We start from the raw sequence: 15,057 nt of genomic DNA on the forward strand, positions 1-15,057 counted from the left end.
CTCTCCTCTCTCTCTCTCTGCCTCTCTCTCTGCCTCTCTCTGTTCTTCTCTTCCTTTCTTTCTTATTTTTATTTTTGAGGCCAGGTTGTACTATGTAGCACAACTTGGCCTTGAATTCACTGTGATCTTCCTGCTTCAACCTCCTGAGTGCTGGGATTGCAGGGTGCACCACCATACCCAACTGATACGGATTTTAACTTCAGGATTTGCTGTGTTTTAATAAACAACATTAATTAGTGACAAAAGCAAGAGGTTAACTTCTTTCAATATTTTCTTTCTTTTCTTCTTCTTCTTCTTCTTCTTCTTCTTCTTCTTCTTCTTCTTCTTCTTCTTCTTCTTCTTCTTCTTCTTTTTTTTTTTTTTTTTTTTTTTTTCAGTACCGGAGGTTGAACCCAGGACCCTATGCAAGTGCTTATTCTACTGAGATATCTCCCTGGCCCCTTCAGTATTTTCTTATTTGGAGGGGAAAATACAATGAGGCAGTGACTACTTAGTTAATCCTCCTAGCCCTATAGCAGACCCCAGAGTTTCATCAGTCCACTGAGTAGTTATCTGGAGGTGAGTGCAATAAATGCAAGAGGTCAGTTGCTCAGCTGGAGTCCCAGGGGTGCCAGCATCCTTTGGCCACCCTTACAGCTCCTCTGCAGTAATTTAGTGTAAATCCTTGTGTAGAGTTGTGACACACATGGGCTGACAAGACAGGAAGCTGGCTGGAGACAGTCTCCTGGTTGGGAGACACCAGACTTTGTCACTTAGCGCAAAAGCAGTAGCTGGCACTTTGTGCTGGTTTGTATCCATTTTCCACAGCTCCTGACCCCAGTGCAAGAACTTGGGGTTGGGCTTGGGGATTTAGTCAGCAGCATGGCCCCTGCCTTGCAAGCATGAGGGCTTGAGTTTGAGTCTCAGTACTTTTCCTCCAAAAACCGTGGGGCCTCTCAAGGTCACAGTGTCCCAACAATGAGATGATTCTTGCCTGGTTTGTCCTCTCAAGCTGTAGAGATGATATGCACAGAGGCGTGGGGTGCTGAGGCATTCCTGCAGGAGTGAGCGAACAGGTGAGGCTCTTCCGTGATGGGGAGTGTAGGTGGATAATCTGGGACAGCATTTCCCAGCGGTTTTACTGAGTAATCATGTGCAGGAAGAGGCCGACTTTGGAGGACCAACAGGACAGCACCAGGTGAGGGGCAGGAGGTCGAGCATCCCGCCTTAGATGCCCATACCCGACTGATGTCCAGTCTGGGGTATGAGGGCATCAGGACATCACGGAGGAGCCAGGGAGGAAGAGGTCCATTTGGGACTCAGTGGAGCACTAGCTTGTGAGGCGTGAGCCTGGGTGGAGGAGAAGAAGGCATCGATACCCAAACCGAAGCGTACCAGGACTTGGTAGCTGGGAACTGAGAATATACTGCTTCGGGCAGGAGTGGCGGTGCGCATCTGTAGTCCCAGCACTCTGCGGGCTCGAGGCCAGGGGATTCCGAAGCCTGCCTCAGCCTGGGCAACCTAGTGATTTAATGGAAGCCTGTCTTATAAGTAACTAGATACGTGACTGAATAAATATGTGAAATTATTTTTGTTTTACAACTTATTTATTGCATCAGCACACGTTTGGAGCACATCGTGCTTACATTCCTTTTACATTCCTCAGTTCTTTTTTTCCATTCCCTTCCCCTGCTGGGAGTGGGGATGTAGCTCAGAGTTCAATTCCCAGCATTTAAAACAAAAGTTGAAAGCCTCAGTGAGATAGGAGACAAGCCAGGTGATGCTAGGAAAGAAAGGACATCAAGCGAGGGTCCCAGAGGCCAAGTGAAGAGCACACTCAGAAAGAAGAAGGTTCTAGAATCTCTGGCAGAGCCGCTGCAGGCAGAGGGGGTGAGCGGCAGACGGACCATTGGTGGAGCAGCAGGTGTGGGGCGGCCACCTTCCCCGAGCGCGTCCAGTCAGAGCGCGAGCATGGGCCCATTGGCTCTTTGAGGGAAGGGTCGGAGAGAAACTGCTTAGGTCAGGCAGAGGCAGGGAGCGTGGGCAGCAGCGTCCATCTGCAGAGATGGATGGCAGAGGAGGGCGAGAGGCGCTCAGAGCGCAGGAGGGGTAATGGGGAGCAAGGGGAGACAGCCTCCTGGCCAGGCCACAGTGTGGTGTGCCAAGTCCTGAGGGGCCAGCTGAGCCTGGAAGGCATGGCCCTGCCGAGGTCGCTCTGCCCTCAGGGCCCTCTGTCGTGCTGTGCAGCTGCCTGCGCGCTCTGGGCTCACAGAAGACAGGAGAGCAACACCGGTGATATTCTAAGGAAAAGGAAACATTTTCACCAATGTATTCTGGGAGCGACCTGTTACATCAGCGGCAGAAGACACTCTGTCCCCTTCTTGCCCTTTTTGTGCCCTCTCGTCCCTCCCACTATCCCCTGAGTGTGCTGCCGTGTGAGTGCGGTCAGGCCACCTCTGGCATATTGTGTTGTTTGAGTCAAAGCCAAATGAATGGCTGAGAATTTAACCTATGTTTTGCATTTATGTTTTCCAGTAGTTTGCTGGAAAACTAAGGGCATTGTCTTCCAGCCTGCGTAGAGCATAGACAGTAACAAACTATTTTGCTTCTCTAAGTCTTATGAAAGTGCACCCAGGTATTCTGAGTTAGAAATCTTCTAGTGGGGTAAATGAAGTTTCTTCCTGAAAGTATGCCTCTCCTGTCCCGCCAGAGACAGGGGGCTGCTGGGACCTAAAAGCCGCTCAGACATGCCGTACACGTGAACTGTTGCGTGTGATACCCAGGTCTCCTCACAGCCACAGGCTCACGGGTGGTACTGTGGGAGGTGACTGGTGCTGTCAGTGAATTCCTCCACGGACCAGTCAGACCCCACTCAGGTGCTGGGAGGTGGAGCCGGGCTGGAGGAGGTGGGTCACTGCGGCCATGCCCTGGAAAGGGGCATCTCATGCCTGTTCCTGCTTTTGTGTGCTCTGCTGCCCCATCATGAGCTCTACCACGTGGCGCCACCCTGGAGCCAGCTGACCTGAACTAAAATTTCTTTTTTAAGGTGTGGCAGGCATTGTGTCTCCATGAGAGAAAACAACTGAGTGTAAAACTTGTAAAATGTCTGTTAGTATACAGGCTGTGTGTGTGTGTGTGTGTGTGTGTGTGTGTGTGCATGTGCTACATTTTGCCAGAGCATCCTTTGATGGAAAGATGCATCTGGGTAAGGTGGGGAGAAGAGCTTGCAGCAGGGAACAGCCTCAGTGTTCTGCCGCTCCCTCCATGCGCTCCAGCATCCCTCTGACCCAAAGCAGTCCAGGGCCATGGTAGCCGCAGCACCCCACCAGAGACCTCAGCTGTCCCCTCCCGCCCTACACGCCCCTGCCTCGCCTGCCCATTTTGGTGACAGCAGTATATACTTCTAAGTATATTAGCTGGTAGTTTATTTTGTGTCTGTGAGTTTCCTTTTATTCTCCTTTATCTAAGTTTTCTTATTAAGTTTCTTCTTCAGGGTTAATTTAAAATGAACCTCTCAGGTTCTGCTAAAAATCTGTAAGTGTCCGTCTTGGGATTGTGCCATATGTACAGGTTAATCGAGACAAAATTGTCATCACAAGATCCTTGTTTCATTTAGGAACTATGTATGTCTTTTTAAAACTCAAATGCTTTTAATATCCTTTGGTTAAGTTTTATAGTTCTCCTAAAGGTTTAATCCATTTATTACAGGACTATATATATATATATATATATATATATATATATATATATGTAATATGTGGATTCATAGAATATATCTAGTAATCTAATATATACATTGTATGTGGTATGTAAATAATACACCGGCACATACATTACTACTAGTATATATGAGTTATACACGTTATGTTTTTCATTGTATATTTATACTCTTACATTTTTAACTAGTATCTCCGATGAATTGTGCATGTTTATTTTGTGTTATTTTTGTTTTTAAAAAATATTCCCAGATTTTATTTTTGGTGCATTTGTATTTTGAGACAGGGTCTCCACATAGCCCAGGATGGGCTCGAGCTGTGGTGCTCCTCCTGCCTCAGCTGTCTTCTAGATCACTTGTTAGCCCCAGAAGTCTTGTCCCTGCTTTCCAGTGTTTACTCTTTTTGTTCCCTCTTGCTTGGCTGGCTGGCCCCAGAATGAGTGGCAGTGGGGCGGACCTCCCTGTGGCTCCTGTAACTCATGGGAATGCTTTGAAAGGTGCTGAATGCTACAGAGAGATGCTTCCCAAGGGTCCTGGGGCGTGGCTTTCACAGTGTTGCATGATTTTCTTCTGCCTTCCAAGTTCATGGACGGGCTTAGCATCCTGCTCCTTCCCCGAGTCCACCCCCAAGCTCGCCTGGGCTCACTGTGTGCCCTTCCCCACGCTGGCCACAGGGTCCTGAGGTCACTGCCCACTGGGATGATGCTTTCGGCCTCCTGCTAGGTCTGCTCTGAGGCCTCCTCTGCGGAAGCTTTCCTGCTCCTCTCCCCCCTCTGCTGCCACCTCCTGAGTTTGGGGAGGGCTGACCTTGTATTAGATTCTGGAGTCCCAGTGCAGAGTCCTTGACCTTCCTACTCCCTGCTGTGTTCCCAGTGCCCAAGCCCCTGCCCTGTGTGCAGCCAGAGCTCAGTGAAAGTGGCCTGGCCCCGAGGGCAAGGGAGAGAATCACTGGGAGAATTTTCTGTGAATGATACAAGTAGGCAATGCTGCTGACCTGGGTGACACTGTACTGCTCTTTAAAATTACTTTCTACATTCCTTCCATCTTCGACCACTGTTTTTGTTGGAATGTAGGCTTCTGAAGGTAGACCAGACACCAGCAAGGGAGAAAAATTTTACTAAAATGTTACATTTGCTGCCTCAAGTCTTGGCAGTGGAATACCTTCCACTGTTGGTCAGGAAGGTTTAGAAGATGTGGAGTTATTCTTGAATTTTTAATTTCATTTTATAAGGAAATTTACTGTTTGCTCTTTCTCCTGGGTAGGGAATTACCATCCGGCCACTTGTGGAGTTTCTCGATGTTAAGAGATCCAATAAGAAGCAGCAAGCAGTCAGTGAGGAGATCCACTGTCGGGTAGGTGCTGGCGGTGTGACAGTGCCAGGCAGCTTGAGGCTGTGTAGCTCACTGCTGGGAGAAGATGGAAATGGCAGAGAGCTGGGCAAGGTCGGAGCCGGGGAGCAGGAGGGAGGGCGATTTGTGTTTGTTGAACTCCTGTCTGAGCAAGGAGGGAGGAGGCTGTTTTTGCCGCCTTCAACCTGCATGCATTTCTAACTGACACTTACTACCATTCTTCAGGTATTTTCAAAGTTAGGATCAAGCCAATGTGAGCACCCACATAGCCGAAGTATTTCTAGTCATTGATATGGCAAGCATCTCAATTTGTTTGAAGACAATTAGTTGTTCTGTTGCTTGAGGTAAAGCAAACAAATAAGAAAGCAGCAGTGCCAGGGCTGTGAGCATTCAGGCAGGACACAGCTGGCGTGCAAATGACTGTCTTTAGGCAAAGGCCAAGCAGCTCACTTGCTTTCTTCTGTTTTCAGTTCTTTGATCATGTGAAGACTGGGATCGAAGATGTCTGTGGACACTGGGGTCACAACTTCTGGAGAGACAAGTAAGAAAGCCATGCTGTCCTCTTAGGATGGGCTGGGGGTCACTCTGGAAGCTGAACAAGGTGATGATTTGTGTTGTTGTTCAGGATTCTTTATCTTTGTGTGGTTCCATAGCGCGTCCCTTAAGGAAAAGTTCAGCTAGAGCAGAGATGTGGAATAAGAGTAGCTTAAAGAGTAGCTTAAGGTTATTTCTCTTCTATGTAACAGGCAGTTCTGGAATATTCCATGCCACCAAGTCCCGGGGCCTCGCTCTTCAGTCCCCCATGGGTGGCTTCGTTTCTATTTCCAGTTTGCACCATGATTGCTGCTCCACTACTGGCTATTGTAGGGTGAAGGAAGGACAGTAACGAGAAGACAGAGGCCACGTGCCACCTGCTTCCTAACTGAAGTCCTCAGAAGCTGTCGCACAGTTCTTATGCTTGTACCACATGGCCACAGCCCAGTTCTGTGGCTGCGCCCTCTGGCCCAGGACACCAAGGAATGTTAGCGTCGCGGTTAGAGCGGGCTTGTCACTGCCCTGCTGCCACGCTGGCCAGGGAGCCCCCATCTGCACCACCCTCTTAGCTCCCAAGGGGGCAGAAGACCATAGAGTGGGCTGAGACTCAGGCCCGCAGCCCAGTCCCTCGCAGAGATGCAGAGTGCCTGAGGAAGTCACAAGCTGGCGGACATCATGGACCTGCGTTCGCAAAGGCGTCAGCTACTGGAAAGGCTAAGGCGTTTGTATAAATCACGCCCACAGGCAGGATTGCACACGTGCTTCAGCATAAGCAGGAACTGAGCTGTGGGACCAGACGCCCAGGCTCGTGTGACAGCAGGGCTGGCACCCGCACCCCCAGGGGCCTCCTTGGAGGCCGCCTGTCCCCCTCCCACCTGGTGCCATGCTGCTGTTGCTGAGGCCATGGAACCAAGGGCGCCATAGTCAGGCTCTTGGTCACAAGGGGCGATCTGTGGGATGTGCCTTAGCAGGTCACCAGCTAAGTAAGACGTTGGCAGGCGGAGGCGCTTCAGCTGGGCCTTGAGAGGCAGGGAGGTTCTCGTCTGCACTAGAGGCTCCCTCTCCTTGCTGCCTCGCTGCCTTGCTGCCAGATGTCCCCCTGCACCTTCACGTGAGGCAGGCTAAACTGCCACGCTGTGCAGTTCAATGGGAGGGAGTCCCGAGAGCTTCTGTGTGTCCACATGTGCCGCGAGGACTCGGAGCCACATGAGAATAGGTCATAGACTCAGGCCTCCAGAGCGTTGCAGCCAACAGAGAAAGCAGTCACACCATGAGCAGGCCTGTGTGGGGGTGGAGGGACCCTTAAGTAAGACGACAAGCCACAGAACTAACGCTGGGTCAGCATCTACGCTTTACAGTACTGCTCACTGATGAAGGCCCTTTGGGCTGGCCTCGCTTCATAAATAAAGGACAGTGTTCTATGTGCAGAGAGAGTACCCAGATCACCACGTGGGGACAAAACAAGTAATCAAGTGCATTGTAAACAGTTGAAAAATGGCCCTTTCTCGTGCAAACACTCTCTTGCCTGCAGGCAGGGGGGAGGCCAGAGCGCGGACCCTACTTGGCATCTGGGACCTGGTCCTGCGAAGGTGAGACGGAGCCTGGCCTGGGCCCTGCCGGGGAAGCCACCCGCCGTCCCGCCGTCCCGCCGTCCCACAGTGGGCCCCTCACTGCTCCCTTCAGCCCTCCACTGAGGAGGCACGCGTTCCCTCCCCCTGGCATCCTGTCGTACTTTCCCGGAGCAGCCTGCACGCAGCCGGGTTTCCTCTCAGAAGTTTAGATGGAGCCCCCACCTGCATCGTTTCTTTAGCTCCCACAGGGGACAGAAAAGAGAGGAGAGTGGGCTGAGATGCGGCCCGCAGCCTGGACACCGGGGGAGGAGGGCAGGCGGTCACTTCGGCCACGCGGGCTCCGTGTGGGACGTCAGAAGCCTGGCCCTGTCCTCGCAGCGGAGGACAGAGCCCTGCATGTGCCCAGGCAGGCAGCTCAGGGCGTGCTGAGGCCAGCAGGGCCTCCTGTGCTGCCCGCCGGAGAGGCAGTGTGGTGCTGTGTCTCCCATTTCCTTCAGCATCAAATACAGTTCATTTAGTGAGTTCTGTGAGCAGCGATAGATCTCCATGCACAATTATTTCCAGGTAAATTTCAAATAATTTCCTGTACTTTCACATGTACTTGGCATCATAGGTAGAATAAAGAAGAGTAATATTTTAAAAAATTAGTTGTCTCAGATCATATCTCGAGTTTGTACATAGTTGTTGATGTCACTAAGACTTACATACAGAAAGAAGAGGCCATTTTCGGCAGGTTGGGCACTTCTCCTTTCCTTCCAGGTCCCTTTTGCTGTGGGTTTCCACTGCTCTGGCAGAGAAGTCTTGAGACATCTGATCCTTTGGGAATGCAGTGCAAGGGCCGTACGGTGCAGACCTTTCTCAGACTCAGCCCAGGAGTCTAATGATGGTGAAAGAGAATACCTGTGTGTGGCTTGGCAGAGAAATGAAAGGGTAACAAGAAAGCAAACAAAGAAAACACAGTCCCTCCGCAAAGTGGATCCGACGCCATTGTCCTTGATATTTATCCTTTCAATTGCTGATGTTTAGTGAGAGGCTAAAACAATTAACGATACAAGATGTTAAAGAAGGTGTTGTATCCCTGTGGGGGATCCTGGCCCGATGGATGGGCCTAACACGAAATGAAAAATAAACATAGAAACAGTAGGCCCAGTCTTCAGCTGGTGGCTGTTCAATAGCCGCGTGCTTCTGAATGGCTCTGCTTTAATTATTCAGAGCCCTCTAGTATTTAGACCGAAGGACCAGTGCCAAGAATGCGAGTGAACATTGGTTCCTTTGATAGCCCAGGTGTGCCTGTAAACCTCCTTGAGTTTATGGTCCTTACTGCAGTACACTTCTTTCTTTCTCAACAATAATTATGGCGGGCCCTCTCTACCTCCTGGCATCATAATGTTGCATAACGAACCATTGCAAAACTCCGCAGCTCAGAATGGCAGCCATTCACGGTAGCAGGCCACAGGTCAAGAGGTCTCTGGTCAGCCGGGCTGGGCTGCCCGGTGCTCACCTGAGCCCAGCTGTGACTGCAGTGAGGCAGCTCTGCCTCTTTCTACTGTGTTCCCCTTCTTCCATGCCGCCCTGTGCCTGCTTTGGTGCAGTAACCATCGGAGCCCAAGACATCGGCTCCAGGGCACAAGCCTGTGCCTGTGCGAGGTCTCTTCTGCCACTGTCAGGTCTGCTAGTAGCCCACTGACCAAAACAAGCAGCATCACTGAGCTCAGAGCTGTGGACAGGGAAGGGCTGGGCACTGAGGCCGTGGTGGGTAGACCTTGCCAGGTGACACAGCGACAGCAGCTGTGGGCATGGAGCCATTGGCCATTCTATTACACACGCAAGTGACAGGCCAGGCATTACTTTAGACAAGTCCCTGTGCATACAGACCCGACATTCCTAGGCAGGAGGCAGTAAGCGATGTAAGCAGGTGAACCGCGTGTGATGCTGGGAAGAGACAGCCGGAAACCAGTATTGAGAGTGGGATACGGGACTGCAGCATGATGGGCAGGCCAGGCTCCCTGTAAGAAGCAGCTGTTGAAGAAGGACCTGAAATCGGTGTATGCCTGGCCCTGCAGTATCTGGGAAGAACGTTCCGAGTAGAGGAACAATTAGTTCAGGGCCCAGGGCCTGCGGATGTGCCAGACACAGGAAGGCCCCAAGGGAAGCTGTAGGTGGGGGTGAGGAGTGCGGGCTGAGAGGTGCAGACCCGGTGGGACAGGGCTGCAGCTCTCTGGGCTTTTGCCTGGCGTGGAAGCATGGCAGACTCCTCGTTTTGTATGCTCACACACAGGAACACCTGGCTTCTGTGGGGACAGGACAGGGGTGGAGTACTGTCCAGTGAAGAGGATCAAGTGTTAGGCCCTGGTGACGGCCCTGGAAGTGGGGACACAGGGTTGGGCTCTGTGCATACCGATGGTGAAAAGGGCAGAGATTGCAGCGAGGGAGCATGTGGAACAGCAGGCTGTGAGGGCTGCCGAGATGCAGCGCCACACCTTGGCAGTGGAAGCCTGGCGTCTGGCGGCGCTGCAGGCTGGAAGCCAGGGAGGAGGGGCCCGCGGACCACGTGCTCCAGGGCTGGCGGGAAGGTCTGTTCCAGGGCTCTCTCCTTCCTTCCAGGTGGCTCTCTTCTCCCTGACTCTTCACGTTGGCTTCCCTCTGTCCACGGCTGTGTCCGAATGACCCCTTCTGAGGAGGACACCAGCCGTCCTGGATGAGTGCCCACCCTAATGGCTTGATCTCATTTAGTCACGCTTATAAAGACCTTCCCCCAAAGGTAGTCACATGCCGATGCTCCAGGGAGTAGGCATTGATCACGTGGACTTTTGGTGGGACAGAGTGCAGCCCATACCATGGGCCCTGTTAGGAGACCACCAACAATGACACCTAGTAGAGTCACAATTCGCTGGGCTGGGCAGGACCGTGGGGAAGAGCAGCTCCGTGTGGACACAGGCAGTCTGAGGTGTCAGCTGACTCAGATGCTGGTAGCCCAGGCTTGTTCCCATCCAGGGTTTGGGGGAGGGAGAGAAGCAGGGGTGTCAACTTCAGGCGTCGCCTGTGTGGAGACGCAGTGCAAAGCCAAGAGAATGGCTCAGGTGCCCCAGGTGAGCACAGTGGGGAAGAGGACCTTGCACGCACCCCACAGCACCCCACATTTAGGAGTGGGAGAGAAGAAAAGGATCCCAAAGGGAGGTGAGGAAGATGATGTGGACCCCAGGGAGGCAGTGAAGGCAGTGGAGTGAGCAGGCGAAACCAGGAAGGCGAGGACCGACTGGCCCTGGAGTGTGGGCTGAGAGCAGCCTCGGGAGTGTCGCTGGTAGAAGCCTGAGCTGTGCATGTCCAGGAGCTGTAGGAGAGGAACCGGGTCTAGCCAGTCCTGACTGCAGGTCGGAGTAATCTTGCTGAAGGAGGAAGTGGAAAAATGGTGAATATCCTTAGTGAATGCTAACATGTACGTTACAGTCATATAAAAAGTATCAGTGTGTATATATTCATGGGTAAATTTCACACATGTATAGTGCATGTACTTATGCTCATATAAACCACACATTATAATCAAACCAGCTAACTGCTGCGACCAAGTTTTACTTGGAGGAGGAGTTTTGAGTTGCTTTTTAGTCAGCACAATATTCAGCCATTGAAAGTGTGACTTTCTTTATTTTATAGGTTTAAGAAGTTTGATGACAAGTATCTTCGGAAGCTTTTGATTCGGGAAAACCAACCTAAGTCCAGCATCGTGTCTCTGTATAAAAAGCTTGAGATCAAGCACGCCATTGAGATGGCCGAGACAGGGATGATCAGCACTGTCCCTTCGTTCGCATCCCTAAAGTAAGCACGGATTTTGCCAAGAAAAGTTAGTACTGCTGCATACGCACCGGTGATTCTTTGAAATCAGAAGTAACACAAAATAGACCTACATCCTGGAGAAATCCTGGAATTCTCATTTAGATAATGCAGATCTCAGAGTAGAATGAAATTCTGGCTTAAGTAGAATGGCCTAGAACTACGTGTCCTGTGTTGCGATGCTCCAGGTTACGCTAGCTTAGGATTGTATTAGGAAAGCATGCTGTTATGTTTAGGATGTTGTGCCCTTACTACATTTGCTTGGGCAAAGTCTGCATTCACCTGAAACAGAGGAAGCCCCTCAGCCGGTGCTGGGAAGCAACCTGTTTTAGGTTGGGTTATAATTGGCACTCAGATGTGAACGTGTTAATAGAGCTGTTTCCTCAGATTATTTACAGGCTTGCAGCTGAAGTTACAAGGGACAATAATGACAGGGACATGAATCCAGGGGGTCACAGTGCCACCTGCACATGGGAAAAGCCCAAGGTTGTTTAGATAATGCAGGTGCCTGGCCCCACTCCCCAGAATCGGAACCTTTGGTGCTGAATGCCAGGCATATTTAACAGCTCTTCAGATATTTCTAATATGCAGCCAGGACTGAGATCCAGGCCTACTCTGTCTCCCAAGTTTTGTAAAAGAGGAAGCAAAGTCAGACTGATGCAGGGACTTCCCCAGAGTCTTTGGACCATAAGTAGCCAAACCACCAGCGCAGCACTCTGCGGCCAGTGCGAGTCCACATTGTGCAGACATCAGCTCTGCTCGGTGGCAGAAGGGACAGAAAGCGTAGGCTCCCAGGGAGTTACTCGACTGTTGATGAGCTTGAAGCTCACGCACAGTAAATTTAACTTCATTAACATGTTAACTATGAGGAAGCTGGAGTGAGAGAGGAGGAAATTCTACGTAATATCTAGCCCAATGAACTGGGGTCTTTTCTAGGAATCTAAGGCGATAAGAGTTCATGTGGTCCAGAATAAAATGAATGGCAGGGAACCTCAGAGGTAGACGTGTCACCTAGCAGAAGCAGCAGCGGGCCGAGCTGTGGCATGACTGGCTTTGGTCCTGGCTCTGTGGCTACCTCTGCGTGACCTTGAGCTGGCCCACATATTTCCCGGAGCTTGAGAGTTCAGCCAAAGCTGGGTGGGCGTAGACACCATCGTCAAGGCCACCTCCACCTTAAGAGTTTATGGTCTCTCTCATGCAGGCCTCCATTTGCAGTTAGAGCCAGGGGCAGCTCCGCAATCCTGTTTTCAAAGGAGATCCATGATTTTTATGATCTCCGTTTTGCTCTCTGTGGTGCATTCTGAAGCTGGCAGTAAGCAGAGCAAAGACAGTTTAGGTTGAGGTAGATTATACACTGAAAATGACTATTTGTATAGTCAGGCAACGGAGTCTATGTTGAGCATTTTACTTTTCCTAACATCCTTTCTGTGAAGGAAAAAGTGAAGCAAGTAGGGAGGTGATGAGAAATGAAATTTCTAGAAGTGATGTGTGTCATGAGACCGCTTGGAAGGTGGGTGGTGCAGGGCAGCTTGTCATTTCGTGGCCCAGAGGAGAGAACAGTGATGTCGAAGTAGATGGAATTGGCACGTAGATCGCTTGCACTGGAGCGCTCTGTCAGCCACAGACAGGGGAGCTGAGAGCTTCAGAGTACACACAAGTTGGACCCCAGAAAAAAACTTGGAACCTAGGGCCTACACAGCAGGAGGAGCTGCCTGTGCAGCTGCAGCTTGCTGCTTTGCAGGCCTTCGCCCAGCCCTCCATGGAAGGAAGTCTAGCCTAGCAATGTCTCCACTGCGGCTGTGGGAATCACTGAAGGCTGCTGCTCCCACTAGCACAGACATTCCCGGGACGATTTTAAACAGCAGTACTTGTACCTAAGAAGATACTTACAAAAAATTATATAAGCCATTGAGATTAAGGAGAAGATGAACCTTCTAAGTAAGAGAAGTCTGTCTGCTGAAGTCTGCTGTTTCTGTTCATGCACGCCTTTGTCCATTGTCCTGCTACTGGTGTTTTGATTTACAGTAATGATGAAGTTTACATTATAAAACATGGCATCTGTTTTCTTTGTGTATCACGGCACATGTTCTATAAGATGAGTGATGTGCGTATTGGGTTTTTCTGTTTTATTTGCTTACTTTTATGTGTTTTTGTTGTGCCATATATTTTTGAAGGCTCCTTAAAGCCTTTTAGAAGAAATTAGAGTGAAGAAAGTACAAATAGTCAATTCTCATTATTTGTGGTGGTTCTCCTGTATTTGCTAATCCTGTAATGAACTGTGGCTCTGGGAGACCTCCAGCTTGGGGACCCTGAAAGTCTCCAGTCATAGAAGTTTCACCAGCCAATCGGTGTGTTTTACGTACATCTTTATGACACCTTATTCAGTATCAATATGGTGCGTGTACTATGTATGCATATATATATATATATATACATGTGAGTATATGTGTAAATACATGCATGTGTATAAATATATGTATATAAATATATGTTCGTATTTCATACACATATTTCATGTGTATGTGTGTGTATTTATATATATTTATACACACACATACTTATACACAGACAGTACCTGTGGCCGACATTAATCACTAACCCTGGGCTTGGGGCCAACAGTGCTGGCCCTCACGTGTGGGTGTGGTGTCTGTGACACCAACTTCCTCCACAGCACATCTGTGTTGGGACACTGTTCTGCACCCCAGCATTCAAAAACATTTTGAGGTATTGGATAATTCCCACATGCTGACTTTTAAGCGAAGATTTCCCCTCTCAAATAACGGTATCATTGTTGCTAGGGAAGATGCTCAGTGTCGCTAGCACCCCAGAAAGGTGAAGCCTCCTCTTTCCTATTTTGCACAGTGATTGCCGGGAAGAAAGAATAAGGAAGCTCACACCTGGTGAGATGGATGAAATTCGAGACATACTATCAAGGAATCTCTACCAGATCCGTCAGCGAGTGAGAAGAGTTTATTTCCTGAAGTATCTGCTTCCCTTTTGCTGCCAGTGTGCTTTCTGCCTTTGTGCTGCATGCGAGGCCCCGTCTTTGGCCCCTCGTGGGTGCCTCCCTGGCCCCTCCGCTTCTGCAGTGCCTCTGTCCACAGCACCCCATCTTTCCGGGCTGCAGACCTCTACAGCACAGCATGGACAGAGCCTGAGGCGCACGTGCTCGCAGCTGGAAGCATGCCCTGGCCAGTGGTGCTGCAATGAAGGGTTTTTAAAGGGAACACCTCGCAGTGTAGAGGGATCACTCAAGGGTACTGGTCCTCGCGGGCAGGTGCTTGGGGCACAGCCACCTCCTCTCCTGCTCTTAGCAAGCCTCTGTACTTCAGTGGAAACACACGTCTTCCTGATGTGCTCCTAAGGTGGCTGAGGCTCAGCGTGTGCAGATCCCCATGCTCTCTTTCAGCACAGGGCTTGAGTTCCCTTGTTCAGTCCTCTGGGAAGTGGCAGGATCACTGTTGGCTCCATTTCCAGATGAAGAAACTGAGGCACCAGGAGGCCCATGGGGCACACAGCTTGCCAGGGTGGCCTCCCTCCTGCGGACCATGGACTCTTCAGCTGCCTGGCGGGCTCCCGCTGGCTGCCCTCCCCTCCTCCTAATTTTACCTCTGCCTCTTCTCTGAAACATCCTGAGAAGGCCGCATTCTCCTGTTTAAGGGAAGACAACAGTACTGGCAGGGCAGCTTCTGGGCTAAATTCTTCCTGCACAGTTGGGGGCCCTCTGTCTAGCTTCTACTTCATCGGGCCCTAATGCCAATTGCTCCACCCTGCCCCGGCACCCTTGCTCAGTCCTTGGGTGCCTGTGTCTCTCTCTCTCTCTCTCTCTGTGTCTATGTCTCTGTGTGTGTCTCTCTCTCTGTCACTCTCTGTCTCTCTTTGTCTCTATCTCTTTGTCTCTGTATGTCTCTATCTCTGTCTCTCTTTGTTCTGTCTATCTCTGTCTCTATGTCTCTGTCTCTGTCTCTATTTCTGTCTTTCTGTATGTCTCTATTTCTGTCTCTCTGCCTCTGTCTCTGCCTGTCTCTGTCTCTCTGCCTCTGTCTCTGTCTCTCTGTCTCTCTCTGTCTCTGTCAGTGT

The 15,057-nt window shown here is 50.5% G+C and overlaps 1 protein-coding gene across 1 annotated transcript in view; it reads left to right on the forward strand.

Moving 5' to 3' along the window:
• Slc9a2 (solute carrier family 9 member A2) overlaps positions 1-15,057 on the forward strand; it is a 90,001-nt gene that overhangs the window by 68,416 nt on the left and 6,528 nt on the right. Inside the window, exons 6-9 of the mRNA XM_023717351.1 lie at positions 4,958-5,047; positions 5,515-5,585; positions 10,801-10,962; positions 13,840-13,936. Coding sequence (XP_023573119.1) covers positions 4,958-5,047; positions 5,515-5,585; positions 10,801-10,962; positions 13,840-13,936 — 420 coding nt within the window. The remainder of the gene's footprint in view (positions 1-4,957; positions 5,048-5,514; positions 5,586-10,800; positions 10,963-13,839; positions 13,937-15,057) is intronic.

Source organism: Octodon degus, unplaced genomic scaffold, assembly GCF_000260255.1.
Source record: "Octodon degus isolate 3935 unplaced genomic scaffold, OctDeg1.0 scaffold00052, whole genome shotgun sequence".
NCBI lineage: Eukaryota > Metazoa > Chordata > Mammalia > Rodentia > Octodontidae > Octodon > Octodon degus.